The following is a 17,867-nucleotide window of genomic DNA, read 5'->3' on the forward strand; positions in this document are numbered from 1 at the left end:
ACACAGCCAAAGCAAAGCTCTTCAAGCTAGCCTTGGGCCTCTCTCGGCCTTTGACAGGAGTAAGCAAGCAGTCATGGATGCAGGCAGGTACAGCAGCAGGTGGGCTCCTGCAGGCCCAGGCTGCACATACATTGTAGCACTGTATCCCTAGAAAGGGCTCCCCAGCTCTTGGTAGCAGCTAGTGTTGCAGCTTCCAAGAAGGTTTCAGTATTAGCATTCCTCAACCCTTGATGCTGGCCAGTATTGCAGCTCCTGGGCCCTGTGTGTCTGAGGCCCCAAAGACTTGATAGCTCTGGCATTCCAGCAACAAGAGCCCATAGTTTCCTCTTCTCCATCGTGTTGCTGCTTTCTGAGTTTCTTCAGTCTTAACTCTCTATCATCTCTGTCCTTATGCTGTGCATCCAGCTGTGATGATGTTTTTGCAGCCTGACCTGCTGATTGATTGTACAGCCATATGACTCTCACTCACCTAGATAGGTGACCATGCCACTGCTCTTTGTTTGTTTGGTGTTTGTATCAATCACAGAAAACTCCTCATTTAATGAAAACTTGTGTTTGCATCAGTCACAGTGCCAACTTCTGCTGGGCCACCAGGGAAGTGTTCCTTCCTCAGTATCGATGGGAGTGGTTGTAGGTTCATGTAGACTTTGAGGTTTGTAGTAGTGAAAAGTCTGCAACAAACTGTTAGCAACTGTCCTGGCTGGGGTTGTGCCTACAGAATCCACAGCATGGATTAACTGAGACCCCCATGCAGTTTCCATAAGGCATCAGGGAGTGTTCCAAAGTGCCAGTGCTGGCATAGAGTTGTCCAGCTTGCTGTTCCACTCACGGTCCATATGCTCAAGGTAGCCAGGGCAGCATGGGACCATCTGCAAACTGTCACTGGGGATCTTGGCCACATACCCCAAATCCTTTACTTATTTACAGGAAAATACACCCCAAGAGTGCTGACTATAAGACCTTATCACTAACACTAATAGTGCCCCCCCCCGTGGTGGGGCCTCATTGTATTGAGCATAGTACTACTGAACCGTCCCTCTGTTCCCACTAATAGTAATTTTAAAAGTAATTTTATCTTAGAGAGAGGTGGGATGGCTTCATCTGTCTCATTAGCATGATATAGCTTAATATTGGAACATAAATTTGCAGGTAACCCGGGGTGCCAAGGCAAGGATGGGAGAAAAGGGACAGGGACACATGGTCTGGGTTGAGGGCTTGGATGTGGCTCTTTCCTGTAGGTGGTAGGTTGGGCTTTTTAAGGTGTGGAGTTTAGCATTGTCTTGCTCTGCTCAGAGAAACACTGGTCTCCTTTGCGTGCCCGCGGGTGGCTAGCACTCCACTTTGCTTTCTCAGCTGCTGCAGCCACTGCCTGAGGGCAGCCTGGGCTGTGCCAGTTCCTTCCACCTTCTGCTTGTTTGGATGGCACTCAGGGGTCCCTGTGCTCCGAGGGGCAGGAGTGGGAGACATGGTGCCTCATGGTCTTTCTAGGCACACTGTACAAGTTCCCATGACCGCTTTCCCTGGCTCTGCAGTGACTCTCTACCTCCAGGACTCTCTAGCTCCCAGGTGGGCGCACGTGTGGCCCTGGACTGCAGGACACAGGTCAGGCTCCAAGAGTGGCCTTCATGTGCCATTTACATGCTTATATCAGGGAGGGGCAGGCCCTAGAGCCTCTGCCAGCAAAGGTCCCTTTCATAGGTACCTAGGGTCCCTTTCAGACGTGAGCAGTACAAAAATCGAGGCTTTTGTCTTTGTCGTTTTTTGTTTTTGTTTGTTTGTTTGTCCCCTTTTAATTTTTGTTCTTCTATCTAAGAATGCCTTCTTGGAAAGAGAAAGTTTTCTAAAAGTAATGTCAAGTGTCACATCTGGCTCAGCTTCCTACCCTAACATGTTAGGATCACCATCTCAGTTTTGTTTTATATGAATAATGGCAACACCTATGTTACCAGTTATTAAAATTTCAGTGAAGTAAAATTTAATATTAGAAAAATTGACCAAAGTGAAGTATTTCATGTGGAGTAAGGAACTGTAAATCTAGCAAAACCTTGATCAGGGACAGAAGGGAGAAAGGACCCCGCTTGTCTGCTCATGGACCATTTGCAGTGAGGCATGGGGCAATTGTAGCTATGTGTAATCAAGGCCCTGCCTGTGTGTGGGGTTCTAATTGAGCAGGGAAGATGAGCAGCTGCAGTAGCATGAAGGCCTCCCCAAGGAACAGGGCAGGTCCCACAGTGAGGGAGTCCTCTCGCTACCCAGCTGCTAGGTACCTTGATGTTTCCTCTTGGCCTGAGCCCTGGGCAGTATGTAGAGAGGATGGGCTGGCACTGAGTGAGGCCCAGTGTGTCCTGCTAGGGAGTTAGGAGTTTTCCTGGCTTAAGGAAAAATGAGCTTAGAGGGTCCTAAGGGAGGATGGTGTTCTCTCTCTGGCCAGAGTGGGAGGGGCTGGATCTGGAGAGGATGCTGTCTGACAGAACATTGGCAGGGGATACAGGGAAAATAGCTAGATCCATTCCTCAAAGGAGCTCTGGGGCGTGTGTGTGCATGTGCTGGTGTGTGTGTGTGTGTGTGTGTGTGTGTGTACAAAATGTGCATAGGTATGGACAGGTCCAGAGTGGCTTAGGCCTTGCTGACTCGGGAGTTGAGAAGACAACATTCCAGCTGGACAGGGAATCAGATGGAGCTGGAGTTGGCGAATGCTAAGCCTAGAGACTGTGTCACTGTTTGCTGTCTCTTTACCAACTGAGGTTTAGAGTCTAGAAGAGCCAGATTTCCATATATAATGTTTGCATGTGCCTGGACTCAGGTTGACCAGACTGTGAAGGATTCTGAGCCAGGATGCATGGAGGAGTTAATGGAGAGGGGCTCCAGACCTGGATGGTCATCTTAAGGTCTTAGGACCATTGAAGCACATAGCATTTCTTGAAGACTGCAAGAGTCAGCCAGTATAATGCTGGGCTTTTTGCTTCAGAAGATAGGGAGAGTAGCCTCAATTGCACTCTTGTTTGCTGCAGGCAGAGCAGCAGGGATAAGGAGCATGTGGAAGGCCCCTACTGTTTTCCTTCTGCATCACCTCCTCCCACACACAGGAAACTGCCACAGAGATCTGAAGGGCAGAGTGCAGGGCATGTGTCCTGGCAGAAGGAGGTGACATTATTGCCACTTGGCTGAAATGAGCCCCTTGCAGATGCTATACCTATCTTAGCTTTAGACATCTTGGTGTTCACAGGGATTTTCTTTAAACACCTGAGCTGGTCCTGCTGGCATTTGTTTGGACTAAAAGGCTTTGTCCTTTCCTGTTGGTCTGGTCCTTTGGATTCAGGTGACTGCTGTCATTTACACTGAGAGCTGAGCAAATTTTTAAAAACAATTTTTTCAAAAACAATTACTCTGTATGTGTGTGTTTGTGTGTGTGTGTGCTCGCGCGCGCGCATATAGGTGTGTACTCATGAGTGCAGTGCTAATAAAGGCCAGAAGAGGGCGTTGGATCCCTTGGAGCTGGTATTATAGCTGGTTGTGAGCAGGGTGTGTGTGCTGAGAACTGAGCTCAAGTCCTCTGTAAGAGCAGCAGGCTCTCTCAACTGCTGGGCTGTATATCCAACGCTGTTGTTTTGGGATGAGGTCTCTCTGTAACCATTCTGGCTTTGAACATTCTGTGTAGCTGAGGATGACCTTGAACTTGTGATCTTCCTGACTCTACCTCCTCAGTGCTGAGATTACAGCCATGAACCACCACTCCCAGCTTGAACTGAATGATATTGACAGTTGCTTCTGGTGGTCCGCTGCTCTCAGTGTGACTTTGTATATTCTATTCACCTCTTGAAGGATTTTCCTTTTGTAAAATGCATACAGCAGTAGTATGTGCCTCCTTGAGGGATATTCAAGTCTAAATAAGTTAACCCATGTAAATGGATAAGTGTCTGATGTAAAGTAACATGGGGGCATTCACAGTCATTATGTAACCCAGTCAAAGAAGTAATGAAACTCGCTTAGCTTTCCTAAGGACAGGCCCAAGAATCCATACTTAGAAGGCATGGCTTTCACAGGAGGCATCTGGCAGATTCCTTTATGCATTTGCAGCTTAGATATCATGGAGATGTAAAAGATGGGCAGTGCTGGGCCAGTGAGTGTGGCTGGGATGTGGCGAAGGCTGGGCTGGGAACCTGCCCTGTGTGGGTCAGGAGCTAGTTCCTTCACCCCCTTAGCTCACAAGAGACTTCCAGATGTGTGTGTCCCTGTGTGACCTGTTTGGGTCTTTTTTCTTGGGCCTCTACTGTAGGATTTTGGAAGAAGTTGACTGCCTGGAAGAAAGCTACAAAACATGAAAGTCATTGTAAGGTGACTAGCGAGTATTGCAGCCCCTTGTGCCTCCCGTGCTGGACTGGAGCTTGAGAACTGTAACTTCAGGTAATAGCCCCCGGCCACTGATGGCCATTGATGACTTTCAGCTGTCGGGCTGTTAGAAAAAGGCAGTCAGATCCTGGTGGCACCCAGATCTGACATGTGCGACTGGCCAATGATCTGTGAGCCACCAAGACCTGGAGGGTAGTGTGTATATTCAGCCCTTTGCCTGCCTCTCTGAAGGTTGGTGTGAATGTCAGCAGTTATGGTGGCTACACACTGTAAATTTTACGAGATGCCTCTTAAATGACAAATTAGATTAGCCAAGACAGTTCTGAAAACCGAGACTGATGATTTGTTCTGCTGTGTATTAAGATGTGTTCAGAAACCACACTTTAAGGATAGTGTGATGGTAGAATTAAAAGAACCCAATTAGGGGATCAGAGCAGGAAGAGCATACCCAGCCCATCAGCAGAGGAGCCATGTTAAGTGTCTGCTAACAGGAGGCAGGGTCTGAGAGTAGTTTGGGGACAATAGCGCATCCATCCACTCTAGGGAAGAGAGAAATGGCTAACCATAAGTGGTGTATCAGAACAATTGCAGAAGGACTAAATTCATAAGTAAAAATGGGAAAATCAGGGGCTAGAGAGAAGATTCAGTCAGCAAGCATTAGGACCTGAGTTCAATCCCAGGACCCATGTGAAAAACTGGACATAGAGGCTGGAGAGATGACTCAGCACCTAAGAGCACATAGTACTCTTGTATGAGATCTGAGTTTGATTCTCAGAACCCACATCAGGTGGCTCACAATTGCCTCTAACTCTAGCTTCAGGGGATTCGATGCATCTGGCCTCTTGGGCACCTGCACTCATGCACACAGACATACACATACATATAATTAAAAACATTCAAAGTGGGGGTGTAGGGACTGGAAAGGTAGCTCAGCTGTTAAGACCACTGCTGTTACAGAGGACCCAGGTTCAATTTCCGGCACCCACATGACACCTCCCATCTGCCTGTAACTCCAAGATCTGACACTCTTACACCAACAGATATGCAGACAAAACATCAATGCACATAAAATAAAATTTAAAAATATACATATTTTAAAAAGTGGGTGTGGAATGATGACTCATTAGTTAAGAACACTAGCTGCTCTTCTAGAGGACCTGGATTCAGTTCTTACCACCCACATAACAGTTCACAGTATTTTATAATTCCAGCCCCAGGGTATCCAATGCCCTCTTATGACCTCCAAGAGTGCCAGGCACACATAGTGCATATACATATATGCAGGCAAAGGCATCCATATTTGTAAAAATAAGTGAATCCTTAAAAAAAAAAATACAGACTTGAGCGCTGAGTATAGAGGAGGCATGCACCTGTAATCCAGTGCTGGGGAAGTGGACACAGGGGAAGAAGACCTAAGTAGATCCCCGGGGCTTTCCAGCAGCCAGTCCATCCCAGGCTGTGAGCTCTGAGTTCAGAAAGAGACCCTGTCTCAAGAAATGAGGAGCATGATTGGAGAAGGCACCCAAAACCAACCTCAGCCTCTACACATGTGCATGCATATGCACACACATCTTTATACAGGTTCACACATGAACATGTACATACACATACACAAGGCTAAAATTAAAGTAAAAGCTGGCATGGTTGCTTATGCTTATAATCCTACCACTGGGAAGTTGAAGTAGGTGGATCACTATCTGAGGTCAGCCTGGGCTACATAGCGAGATCCTGTTCAAAAACAATAAAAAAAGTAAATAAAATAAATTAAAAAAATTAAAAGTTACAAATTATTGGTATAAAGAAGAATATTTGTGTTATATTATTTTAAAAATGATTTTTAAATTTTGGTGGGTTTTTGTTTTGGTTTTTTTTTTTTTTTTTTTTTTTTGGTTTTTCGAGACAGAGTTTCTTTGTACCTTTGGAGGCTGTTCTGGAACTCACTCAGTAGATCAGGCTGGCCTTGAACTCACAAAGAACTCACTTGCCTCTGTCTCACAAGTGCTGGGATTAAAGGTGTGTGGCACCACTACCTGGCAACTTTTGGAATGTTTTAAGACTACATAGAACATTCAAAAGTCAAAAGGAAATGAAAGAAAAAAGTGTTTGTAACATCTGTGATGAGCAAAGAACTGCTTTGTCATAGCAGATGATTTCAGTCATCCCTGACCTCCTGGTTGAACATTTCTGTGTTCTAGAAAGAGTTCTGCAAGCTGTGGGCAGTCACTAGAGCAGAGCCTCTGCTCTCCAGAGCTGACTGCCTTGTGGGGAGGGTAGGGAGGAGATTTTGTTTGTTTGTTGTTTGTTTTGTGAGACAGGGTTTCTCTGTGTATACCTTTGGAGCCTGTCCTGGAACTCGCTCTGTAGACCAGGCTGGCTTTGAACTCACAGAGATCTGCCTGCCTCTGCCTCCTGTTAAAGACATGCGCCACCACCTCCTGGCAAAAGGAGATTGTTATAGCAGAAATGTGGATTCAAAAAATTTAAATATGGATATTGACTAGGAGGGTTGGCAGGGTTCATATGGTATGGTCCTTCAAAGAAGTGTTACTAAGGAAGTGACATTTAGCAGTGCCCTCTTTATTTTTACTTCCATGCCAATAAGAAGACTAATGGAGGGGGGTCAGGTTGCTTCTTGACTTGGAGCCTGGAAAGATGGAGGTGATTTGACTGCTGAAGGAGGCCTGGAAGGCTTGCTCAGGGGAAATTGAGCATGCCAGTATAGTGTCTCTGTCACATACTCAGGTGGAGATGTTAGGGAGAAGGGTGTTTGTAGTTCAGGGGAGCAAGGCTGGAGGCAGAAGCTCGGGGTTGTCACAGTATGGGTGGCATTGGAGACAGTCAAAGTAGAACCCCTAGGGTTGAGTATGGACAGAGACAGTGGCCAGGGAGGGGTCAGCTCTCCTGATGCCTCTGGTGGAGGGAGTGTGAGCTGAGCTGGCCATTTGATTTAGAAAAGGGTGGCTCCTCCTGAACTAGCAAGAACAGCCACAGTCTTGTAAGGATGTAATGAAGGAACGAAGCATGATCCAGGGACCAGAGAAATGGCTCAGAAGTTAAGAAAGAGTACTGGCTGTTCTTCCAGAAGACTGGAGTTCAATCCCAGCACCCACACAATGTCTCACAACCTTCTGTGACTCCAGATCCTGGGTATCTGATGCCCCTTTCTGATACCCATGGGCACTAGGCACACAAGTAGGTGTATAGGCATCATGCAAGCAAAACACCCACCTACATAAAATAAAGTAAAATTAAATTACATTAAAAAAAATCTGACCTGAGTTAGAATATATGGAAAAAACAAGAAAAAGCTAGAGACATAGAAAATGGGACAATAGAAAGACAGTGTCCCAAATAGTTTATTTGGGTCTGGGAATGGCACAGAGCTAAGTAGAACAGTTGCCCAGCAAGCAAAGGCCCTGGGTTCAATATCCTGAACAATAGGGAGAAATAATGTGTTGGCTTTTTCCCCTCCAAGATGCAGTTACATGACTAATGCTCATCCAAATGAGAATGATCCAGCTGTGTGGGGAACATGGATGACGTAGGATTGGGCAAGGGGTAGAAAGCCTGGAATGATGGTCTGGAGCAGATGAGAGTTCAGGCAGGCTGTAGGGAAGGGGGAGCTTCAACAGCAACACCCACTTGGGCTGATAGATGTATTTCCTGGCCACCATTTGACTAAAAGAAACCAAGCTAGCAGGGCTGGGGGGGGGTGTGGCTCAGTGGTAGAGCATTGGCAGCAGGCTTCAGATTCCAGTACTGGGGTGGAGGTGGTGTGGGAAGGAGAGAGAGAAAAAGGAGAAAAATTATCACCTAAAGTGAGAATGAGGGGGATGCTGGAAGTTGGACAGGAGAGAAAACAGGAAGTCCCTGAGAGCAGAAGGGACACCAGTGGCTAGGGGTTTGAAGGAAGGCTGGCAGCCCCGCGGGCCTGAAGTGTGCTTTTTCTGTAGCACACAGGTAGGCACCAGGCAGAATGGGTGTGGCAGGGAAATAGGGGCTGAGTACAGATGGGGGGAGGGGGTCACACAAATGTCTACGAAGGAAGAAGCAGCATCAGTAATAAGGAAAATTTTGGAGATTGGCAGGGCCTCTTTGGGGGATAGAAATTACCAGAGCTGCCCAGTAGCTGCCCTGCTTTTAGAAATTAATTCTAAGAGGTAACAAATGGAGACATACTTGTAAAAATGTAGGTTCCAGAAGTGTGTGTAAAAGTTGGTACTGGCCTGACTAGGAGGGGTTGGTGATTAATAGTGATTTTGGGAAGCAGTGCTCATCCTTACCCTCTTTATTTATTTATTATTTATTTTTGCAGATGTGGGAACTTGGGCCCAGAGGGTGGGAGTGACAGCTCCAGTCAAATCCTGTGGAGCTTGGAGCCCTTGGCAGCCCACCGGGCAACCCCTCTTCACCAGGGTTTGGCGTTAGAGTTCCATACAAGGTACTTCTGACCTTTTTTGAGCCAGCTAACTTGTGCTTGTAAAATATGAACTTGGAAAATAGCTTGCGCTGTCATTTGCAATGTCCCCATTTAATTATACAAGCAGATGCTGGGAAAAAGGAGGGGGACAGGGTGGGGATAGAAAGAAAGGAACCATATTACCTTAACTCTGCTGGAGTGCTGGAGGAGTTAGGCTTTCTTTTGGAGAGGAATGGCAAGTTGAGGCTGGGCCCTACTAATGTTGCCTAGGCTGGTCTTGAAATCATGACCCTCCTGCCTCCACCCCTAAGAACTGTGTGTGCCACCATGCCCAGCTATCTATATACCTCTTTATTCTGTGCTTCAATTTTTCTTTTTTACAAACACCATAACAAAAGCACAATGCCCCACTAGTGTTTCTGGTTTATTTCACTGAGTATGTTTATTAATTAGAAGGAAATTGCCTGTGCCTGAGTTTATGTGGGATATTGGGTCATCTCCCCAAGTCTCAGTTTAGCTTATTCTCCCCCCAATGTAGGTCCTAGAAGATCCCACTAAACCTCTCTGGGCACAGAGACACTTGCACAAAGATGTAGTGTCTTCACAAATTACAAATTAAACCTCTCAGAATAAACATGAGGCCTTTCCCACTGCTCTGTGTGCCTCTCCTGGGCTTTGGGGTGAGTGATGCTATTGCAGTAAGCCAGACCCATACTGAAATAACTCTCCCAGGGTTGGTGATGGCTCATTCTGCCCTTCCAGAGGACCAAGTTCAGTTCCCAGCTCCTACATGGGGCAGCTCACAACTGCTCTAACTCCAGCTCGAGGGGACTGGATGCCTCATGCTTCCACGGGTACCACATTCATGTTCACAAACCCACACATACACACAAGTGATAAGAAAACAAATCTTTAAACATAGTGTTTAAAAAGAAATAAGTCTTCTCTTGTAATCGTTTTAGTACCTTCCTTCCAATGGCGGACCAGAGAATGGACATCTCCTCAACAATCAGTGACTTCATGTCCCCAGGCCCCACCGACCTTCTCTCCAGTTCCCTGGGCACCAGTGGTGTGGACTGCAACCGCAAGAGGAAAGGCAGTGCCACCGACTACCAGTAAGGCCCTTAGGACATTCAGTTCACGTCAGGGCATGGGCATAGAGCACCTGTCCTCAGCTGCCATTGTTCCTAGAGGAAGGTGTGGGAGACTAAGGACCCCTCCAAGTGCTACAGATTTGATTTTGGCTTCATTTGCTCCTAAATGTGAAGCAACGATGGCCAGCAGTACTGCTGATGTTTTTATGTCACCTACTGTCCTCAGATGATTCCATGTCATGGGGGAAAAGAACAGCTTTAAAGCCAAGTCGTGGCCCTCCCCCCCAAACCCTGCTTCCCCAGTTCCTTTGAGTGGGAGAGCTCAGTCTGGGGGAAGTGATGTCAGGGAGAGCTAACATGCAGCCTCTTTGAAGATAGAATTCTCACTCTTTAACGCGTGTGTATGGCATGGAGGAGTAGAGGCCAGCATGACAGCAGCAGGAGCATTGACCCTATAGGAATTAGAATGTACCTGTGTTGTTCAGCAGTATTTCTGTTTCTCTTTAGACTGGACTTTTCTTTTGAGTAAGTACATTTTCCTACCCACTACCTGCTCCAGAGGCAGGTTTCATTTCGCTGAGGCAGCAGTGTGGAGTCCACAGCTGAAGGGATTTTCTTTTGTTGAATTGAGTGGGAAGTCTCTGAGGAGACAGTGCCCCCAGCAGATGCCCTCTCTGCTGAAGTCCACAGGTCCGATCTGGGGAACACACAGAGGCTGGAGCTCAGGTGCCCCCTAGAAGATGCTATGACTGATGTGTAAGTCATCCAGATAACTGAGAGAGCCACCACCCAGGAGATGGAAAGTGGATGTGAGGATTGTGGGGCTCCTGTCATAGTGCTCACTCACCAACACAGGCCAGGGCATTTTTTGTGGAGCTTTGTCTTGGGCAAATGCCGATGGAGTGACTAACATGTTCTAAGATTTCTGTTGGATCTGTGGTTTCCAGCCTCATCATCACCCAGTAACATTCAAGCTTCCTCTGTGGATCTGTTTTGCATATAACCTTCTAGAATTCATGGTTCTCCCCCCCCCCCCATAGTTTCCCTGTGGTTAGGTCCTGGCTTCCTCTCACCTGGGGATGAGCTTGGTCACAATTTCAGTGCCTTGTAAGTAGTATGACTTCCTCTGAACCCCGGACCTAGCTGGAGAAGCTCCCTTTGAAATACTCAGGGCACCTCACTGGGAGCCACTTTTCTCAGATGCCATTAAAGTGACCCAGCATTCAGAAGATAGTTTGTATTGTTTGAAGGGCCACAATCCTTCCCTGAGGAGACTTGGGAGCAAGAAGGCAGTTGTTAGTACCTTCCTGATGAATGTTTGAGTTGGACAAAGGAGTGAGCTGCTCCAAGGAGAGCCTAACTTTTTCCTTTGGGGATTTCAGTCTGTTTTTATTGAACTGCTAAATGCCATGAAACATGGGTTTTTGGGGTCTGTGAAAGGGAGGCAGGCCCTACTGTGACCCCAGGACTCTTTGTGGCCCTTGTCCCCATACTCCTCTGCTTCTTAGTATCTTGAGCCTGGGGCTGCACACTTGGATAGGAGCAACCTGTGGTGGCCATGCCTTTGAGATGCAGCCTGGGGCTCTGCTCTGCACTTAGCATCAGTCAGTACTTTTATTAGCCCCTCCTCACATCATCCCCCCATCTAACAAATAGGCACATGCACTACTATCTTTAGTGTTTGGTGTGCTTTGAAATGAAGTAAGCTTCATTTATCATCTATCCAGAACAACTAAGGAATGAGGTGGCACAGATGTCTTGACTACTCTGGGTAACTAAGAGTCTCCATAAACAATGTAGATTTCCAATTTTCAAGCAATCACACTATAGACTAGTTTATTGAACATGCACACACTTTTGTTTGGTAACATGGAATGCCTAGATAGGATTTATAATAGGGTCCCCTGATTGTGCTTGCTTGTGGTATTATTATACATCCATTTCTATATCATGGTTATTTGAGCTTTCTGAATAAATGAGAGCCTTCTATATGATGATGATGATAAGTTATGTTGCACATCTGCATTAACATGTGGTCATCTGCTCTTGTTTTTGCAGAGAAAGTATGGACACAGACAAAGATGATCCTCATGGAAGGTACCATCATTTAGTAACTTGAACTTCAGTTATTTGTGGCTATTCTCTCTGCACAGTGAATGCAAGATGTCTCCCTACCCCCAGTCTCTAGCATGGCTAATAACCAAGTACCCCTGTGTGTCTGTGGAGAGGTGTCAGGGATCAGGCAGGGAGAAAACAGAAATGTGTAACTCTGCCAGTCATAACCTGGGGACTAAATGTTATCTTTTGTACTCACCCCAGGTTAGAATATGCAGAGCACCAAGGAAGGATCAAGAATGCAAGGTAGGTTCCACGTCTGAATTTGCCTATAAGACATTCTACTTTTCAGCTGCTTAGAGAGCAGCTGAGGGGGCTCGATGTGTCTGTTCCCAGTTGGTGGCATCATCTTGGGCACTGTCACCTCAGGATGTGAGGAGTGGCAGCAGGTTTCAGCTTGTTTAAGCTTCTGCCCTTTGCTTCCCCTATACTGAGCTGGCCTTCACTTATTGCTATCTATGTACATTTAACCTGGAGGAAACTTTGGAGGTAGCAGAAAGTCGTTCCAGGCTGGAGTTCCCTCTAGTCTTCACAGTTGACATCTTCCTCAGTCATCAGCCCCTCCAAAGACATATGGCTGAGATGCTGTTCCTGGACTGGGCCCCACTCTGATAGGGACCTTTATTGTGCTGCAAGTAGTATCTGAAGGCCAGATCTCTGGCATCCCTGCACCTCATAGATCTCCTGACTTCGTTCTTCTCTCAGTCACACTTGGCTGATGCCCTTCTATTGGGTCTTTATGCCTCCCTGCCATCACTAACTAGGGCTAGTTGAGGTTGTGTTGTGGCACACAGAACCAGCAAGCTGCAGATTGCCTAACTTGACACTTCCAGCTTCTCCCTTGCAAACCAGCCTAGGCAGGGGGCTCTGTGTTTCAGTATCTACTTCTCCATTGGTGATGTTCCCCTATGGGAGGATGGTCAGAAAACATCAGGTGCGCATCTTGTAGGGAAATATCCTCCTACCTAAACAGGCAGCCAGTTCAGGGGTGGAGCACGATAGGGCATCCCTCAAAGGAAGCCTGGGGACAGACTAAGAATCTGTTCCATCTAGGTGGGTCTTGGTTGATCTTAGACCATGTTAGTACTAGTTACTTCTACCAGACAGATGTGATGCCTCAGCAGGGCGCACGGTGGGCTACTCACAGGCTGCAGAGGCACATGCCGTGGGACCTGGGTGTTCTGTGGCTGTTTGGGATGCTTGACAGTGTGGAACCTCTACCTCTTTCCTTCTTCCTCCTATCCCCTTCCCCAAAACCTGGTCTTACAGAATCTGAGAAAAGAACAATGAGAAAAAAAATAAACAATTCAGTTTGATGTGAAAGAGCAATTGTCATAGATTTATTTTCTTTCTTAAAAAATGGGGTAAGCATCAAAAACAAAGAAATGAAGAAACAAATCAGTTACCTAATTCTAACTTGTCTATGAGACCCTTTTGGGGGGGTCTAATTTGAAATATTCTATGGAGTTTGAATTTCCATGTCAGAGAATTTTGGAAGCAGTCACAACTCATTTATTTTTGTCACTGTTGCCTCGATGCTGGCTCACATCTCAAACGAAATCATTCTCCCCATGTTCAGGGAGGCCCACAGTCAGATTGAAAAGAGGCGTCGGGACAAAATGAACAGTTTCATTGATGAATTGGCTTCTTTGGTACCAACATGCAATGCGATGTCCAGGAAGTTAGATAAGCTCACCGTGCTAAGGATGGCTGTTCAGCACATGAAAACATTGAGAGGTGAGATCTCAGGCTTCATTATCTTGATGCCCTTGACCTCAAATGTGATCACCCTCACCTGCATTGCCCCTGACACAATTGGTGATTTTCAGTGTGTAACCCTCAGTGATATGCTGGTACACCCCATAGGAGCCAAAGCAATGAGCTGATTTGGGTACTGAGATGTAATTTGCAGTCGTATCTTCCCAGAGCATATACACATATGAGCTCAAAAGCCCTGTGTGGATACTTGGCTTCCTGCCTACCAGAGAGGGTACCTCTCAAGGCCACCTTTGCAAGTGTCTGAATCCCTTACTGTGATCGAAATCAGAAGCATAGGAGCACACAAAGGGAGAGCCTTGGACTTCTAAGAGAAAAACTTAGCCTGGGTCCGCTGATGAGTGAGTCACAAGCAGAATGTCTTATTATCAGAGATGAACATTGATGATATTTTCATCTCTTGGAATTTTCCCGAATCCAATTGACTCTTTGTGAAGGAGGCAGGATTTTCCTTCTTTGCTAAGTGTGGGGAGGGTGAGAAAAACAGGCAGAAAAGAGAAGCCAATTTACCAGAGTGGCAGGAGGAACCTGAAATACATCACCCAGTTTGGTGAATGTTGTCCCTGGAATTTTCCAAATAGGCCTGGGCTTCAGGACAAACTTGGAAAGGGTGCTTGGCCCTATGTGACCTACATGGAGAGAGGCATGCCTTTATTTCTGTATAAGGTCACCAGAAATAGGAAGTTGCTTTTTTTCTGACTTTTGGTTATTATTAAAACATACAGTAATGTTGCTTGAAGGATGGCATTGAAAACTTGATTTTCGTGAAAAAGAAATGGCTTATAATTAATTAGTTAATTAATTCTTAGCTAATTGGATGGGAAATTTCAAGGGATGTGGATTAAGGCATGTGCCCTGTGAATTGATGTGAAGGGCACAGATATCCCCTTTGCCTCCTTCCCCGTGGTGCCCCGAATTTTGCAGAAGGGCTTCCTCCTAGCCCTTCACTGTGCACTCACTGCTCTGCGTGTTCCAGTCATTGCAGCTGGCACTTGGCTTTGCTAAGCTATTGCTCTGGAGAATAGCAGAACAAGAGCCTTTTAAACAGTCCTGGGCCCCTCAGTCCTGAACTGTGTGGATGAGAGTAACACGCTCCCCAGGTTGCCAAGCTTATTAACTTGCCCAAGGAAGTGGAACCTAGGGCCTGGCAGCTTTGATGATTTCTCTAGAACCTGTGAAGTGGCGACTTGACAGACCCCGGACCTCTTTTCCTCAGAACCTGCTCAGGAGGCTCAGAGCTGTTGTGTTTGTGGGTTTTTGCTTGTTTGTTTTTGTTTTTCAAGACACGGTGGCACTATGTAGCTCTGGCTAGCCTGGAGCTCACTATGTAGACCAGGCTGACCTTAGTCTCAGGGACCTACCTACCTCTGTCTTCTGAGTGCTGGGGCTGAATGTGTGAGCTTCCATGCCTGTTTTCCCTGTAATTAGAAAAGTGTACTTACTGAGACTCCCGTGGGCAGCAGCATTCCCTTTTCAATGAGATTCTTATTTGGCAGGATAGGATTCTGCCCTAAGCCAGATCCACTATGTTTTGGTAAAAGAGAGGTTGGTTCAGCCCAGGTTGCAGGAAGGGGAGTGTGATGCTGTCTAAATATGTCCATTCTTTCTTTTTCTCCCTAAGGTGCCACGAACCCATACACAGAAGCAAACTACAAGCCAACATTTCTATCCGATGATGAACTGAAACACCTAATTCTCAGGGTATGTGGCAGTTGCAGGAACTCTTTTCCCAGCATTGGTTTCTTAATAAGTTTAGAGTAAGTACCTCGTGAAGGAGCCTGATATCTGACTCTGAATTCTCCTGGGCCCTCTTCCTCTCTTCTTTCTCCCACTTTATCTTGGTTTCTAGACATATTTCACATTCCTTCCACAAAACCAGTCACTCACCTACTTCTCATATCACTTTAGCAAAGGGGAAAGTCTACAGTAGTGTGATTTTAAGCCAGGTTTTATTAAAAATGGGATTGAGGGGCTGGAGTGATGGTTCAGTGGTTTAAAGCATTTGTTGCTCTTGCAGAGGAACCAGCTTTGATTCCCAGCACCCTCATGGTAGCTTACAATTGTCTGTAACTCCAGGGGATCCAGTGCCCCAGACACCAGGCACACATGTGGTGCACATATAAAATAAAATAAACCTAAAGAAAGAGAGGGGGTGAGTTAAGAATCCGATTCTTTGTGGAACATTTAGAGAGGGTTGATTCTGGCAGTGGGTGAAACCTCTTCTAACCTAACCACTGACACAAAAGCTCCGTCTGAATCTTTACACCTGAATCAGTCCAGACATCAAAACTGCCAAAGAGAGCCGGGCGTTGGTGGTGCAGACCTTTAATCCCAGCACTCGGGAGACAGGCAGATCTCTGGTAGTTTGAGGCCAACTTGGTCTACAGAGCTAGTTCCAGGACAGGCTCCAAAGCAACACAAAACCAAAATGAAATATAGCATAACAAAACAAACAAACAAACAAAAAAACCCCAAGACAAAATTGCCAAAGAGGAAGAATGAAAGAGGCTGTGCTTTCACCTGCCTGCTCTCTTTGTCTTGCATATCTCTACAGGGGGAGGGCCAGGCTGGCACCATAGGAACTTATGGCTTCTACAAAAGAGGCCTGCCCCAGGCTCCAGCCATGCTGCTGGACAGAATGAGATGATTTAAGAAATGGAAAGGGGGAAGAACCTGCACTCAGCAGCATGCCCTCTGGCACAGTGTAAACAGAACATAAAACTGTAGTTAAGAGGCAGAATGCCTACCCCTACCCACCTCCAACCCCCACAATGTTGTGGCAGTGTCTTTCAGTAGAAGTTTGCAGAGCCCAGGATGGCTACCACCTCTTTTTTATTCAGCTTGGTCTCAGCACATTGTGTTAGCTGTTTGCTCAGGATGAGCTGCATCAAGTCAGGTTTCAGCCATAGTGAACACACCTGATGGGTAGATAGGATTCTGCTTCTCATGTGTGGGGTTGCCATAGTGGCCATGCAATCTACAGGAGCCAAGCTCCTTCTTTGTCTACACAGCTGGCTAAGTGAGAACACTGGCTGACTTACTTCATATAGTAGAGGCTGTACCAGGTCTGAGCATCCATGTTAACTTGTCCTGCTCCTCCAGCCTGTTGGTGGTTAATGTCCACTCCCTTTCCATTTCCAGGGGTCACTTGCTAAGAACGTGCATCAACAGCAGGCAGAATCCACTTGCATGATGTTTACATTGTTTTATTTGTTATTGGGCAGGGTAATAAGGTCTTTATTCCCCCATTTCTCATTCTACTCATGTCTTGATGAATGTCTGGACTGATTCAGATGAAGTTGCTGTAATTAGCAACAGGTCCTTATTCCTCTGCGATCAGTGCAAACAGTCTTTCCTATGTGCCTTTACTAAAGATCTTATTCTAGTCCAGGCTGACCTCAAATTTTTGCTGTCCCCTTGCCTTGGTCTCTTGGGTGCTGAGATTCCAAGACTTGAGCTACCAGACCTGACTCTCATGGGCAGGATGTGAGGGTCAGTCAACCTGATGAGCTTACAGTGTCCAGATGTTCTACTTCCCTGTGTATGAACTTAGACTGGCTCTACCCAGTCACCTGCTCACCAGCAACCATCTTCGCTGAGAAGGAGCCAACCCTGGCTGTCCTTATGGCCCTTGGCACTGAGTGTGTCCTCACGAAGCTCTGTTCTCTGCTGTCCCCAGGCCCAGCTTCTTTGCTTGGCTGTCTGCTTTACAGAGCACAGCACTGTTTGGTGTTCACAGTACTAACTGAATCCGGGCTGATTCTGCCATCTACCTGTCCTCCTTAGAAACCCTTGGCTCAGGTCTGGGGTCAAGCCTGTCTCCGACCAGTATTCCCACTGGTCACTTTCTTCCCAGGTACCGTTCATGCCACATCCCCACCACCTTAGCAAAAACCCTGAAAACACTTTTCCTGTGAGCTATGACTGTCTGTAAGGCAAATGAGGAAGTTATTAATATCCAATTTTTTGACATAATGAGGCTTCCTGCAGATGGAGCCAGGAAAATTACTCCCCCCACCCCCACTGTCATCTTTCACCCTGGCCCAGCTTAGGGACCTGAGCTTCCCATGGCTGGTGGCTTGACAAGTTCTCATACTGAGTGATCCTGTCCT

General features: G+C 46.6%; 1 protein-coding gene across 2 annotated transcripts in view; it reads left to right on the plus strand.

Annotated features, from left to right (window-relative positions):
- Bmal1 (basic helix-loop-helix ARNT like 1) overlaps positions 1-17,867 on the plus strand; it is a 99,698-nt gene that overhangs the window by 58,377 nt on the left and 23,454 nt on the right. For both annotated transcript variants that reach the window (XM_051192707.1, XM_051192708.1), the window contains exons 3-9: positions 4,277-4,404; positions 8,666-8,791; positions 9,733-9,885; positions 11,923-11,961; positions 12,184-12,225; positions 13,559-13,716; positions 15,377-15,456. In XM_051192707.1, the coding sequence (XP_051048664.1) occupies positions 9,746-9,885; positions 11,923-11,961; positions 12,184-12,225; positions 13,559-13,716; positions 15,377-15,456 (459 nt within the window). In that variant the 5' untranslated portion in view covers positions 4,277-4,404; positions 8,666-8,791; positions 9,733-9,745. The remainder of the gene's footprint in view (positions 1-4,276; positions 4,405-8,665; positions 8,792-9,732; positions 9,886-11,922; positions 11,962-12,183; positions 12,226-13,558; positions 13,717-15,376; positions 15,457-17,867) is intronic.

The sequence above is a fragment of the Phodopus roborovskii genome, unplaced genomic scaffold (assembly GCF_943737965.1).
Source record: "Phodopus roborovskii unplaced genomic scaffold, PHOROB, whole genome shotgun sequence".
NCBI classification, from domain to species: domain Eukaryota; kingdom Metazoa; phylum Chordata; class Mammalia; order Rodentia; family Cricetidae; genus Phodopus; species Phodopus roborovskii.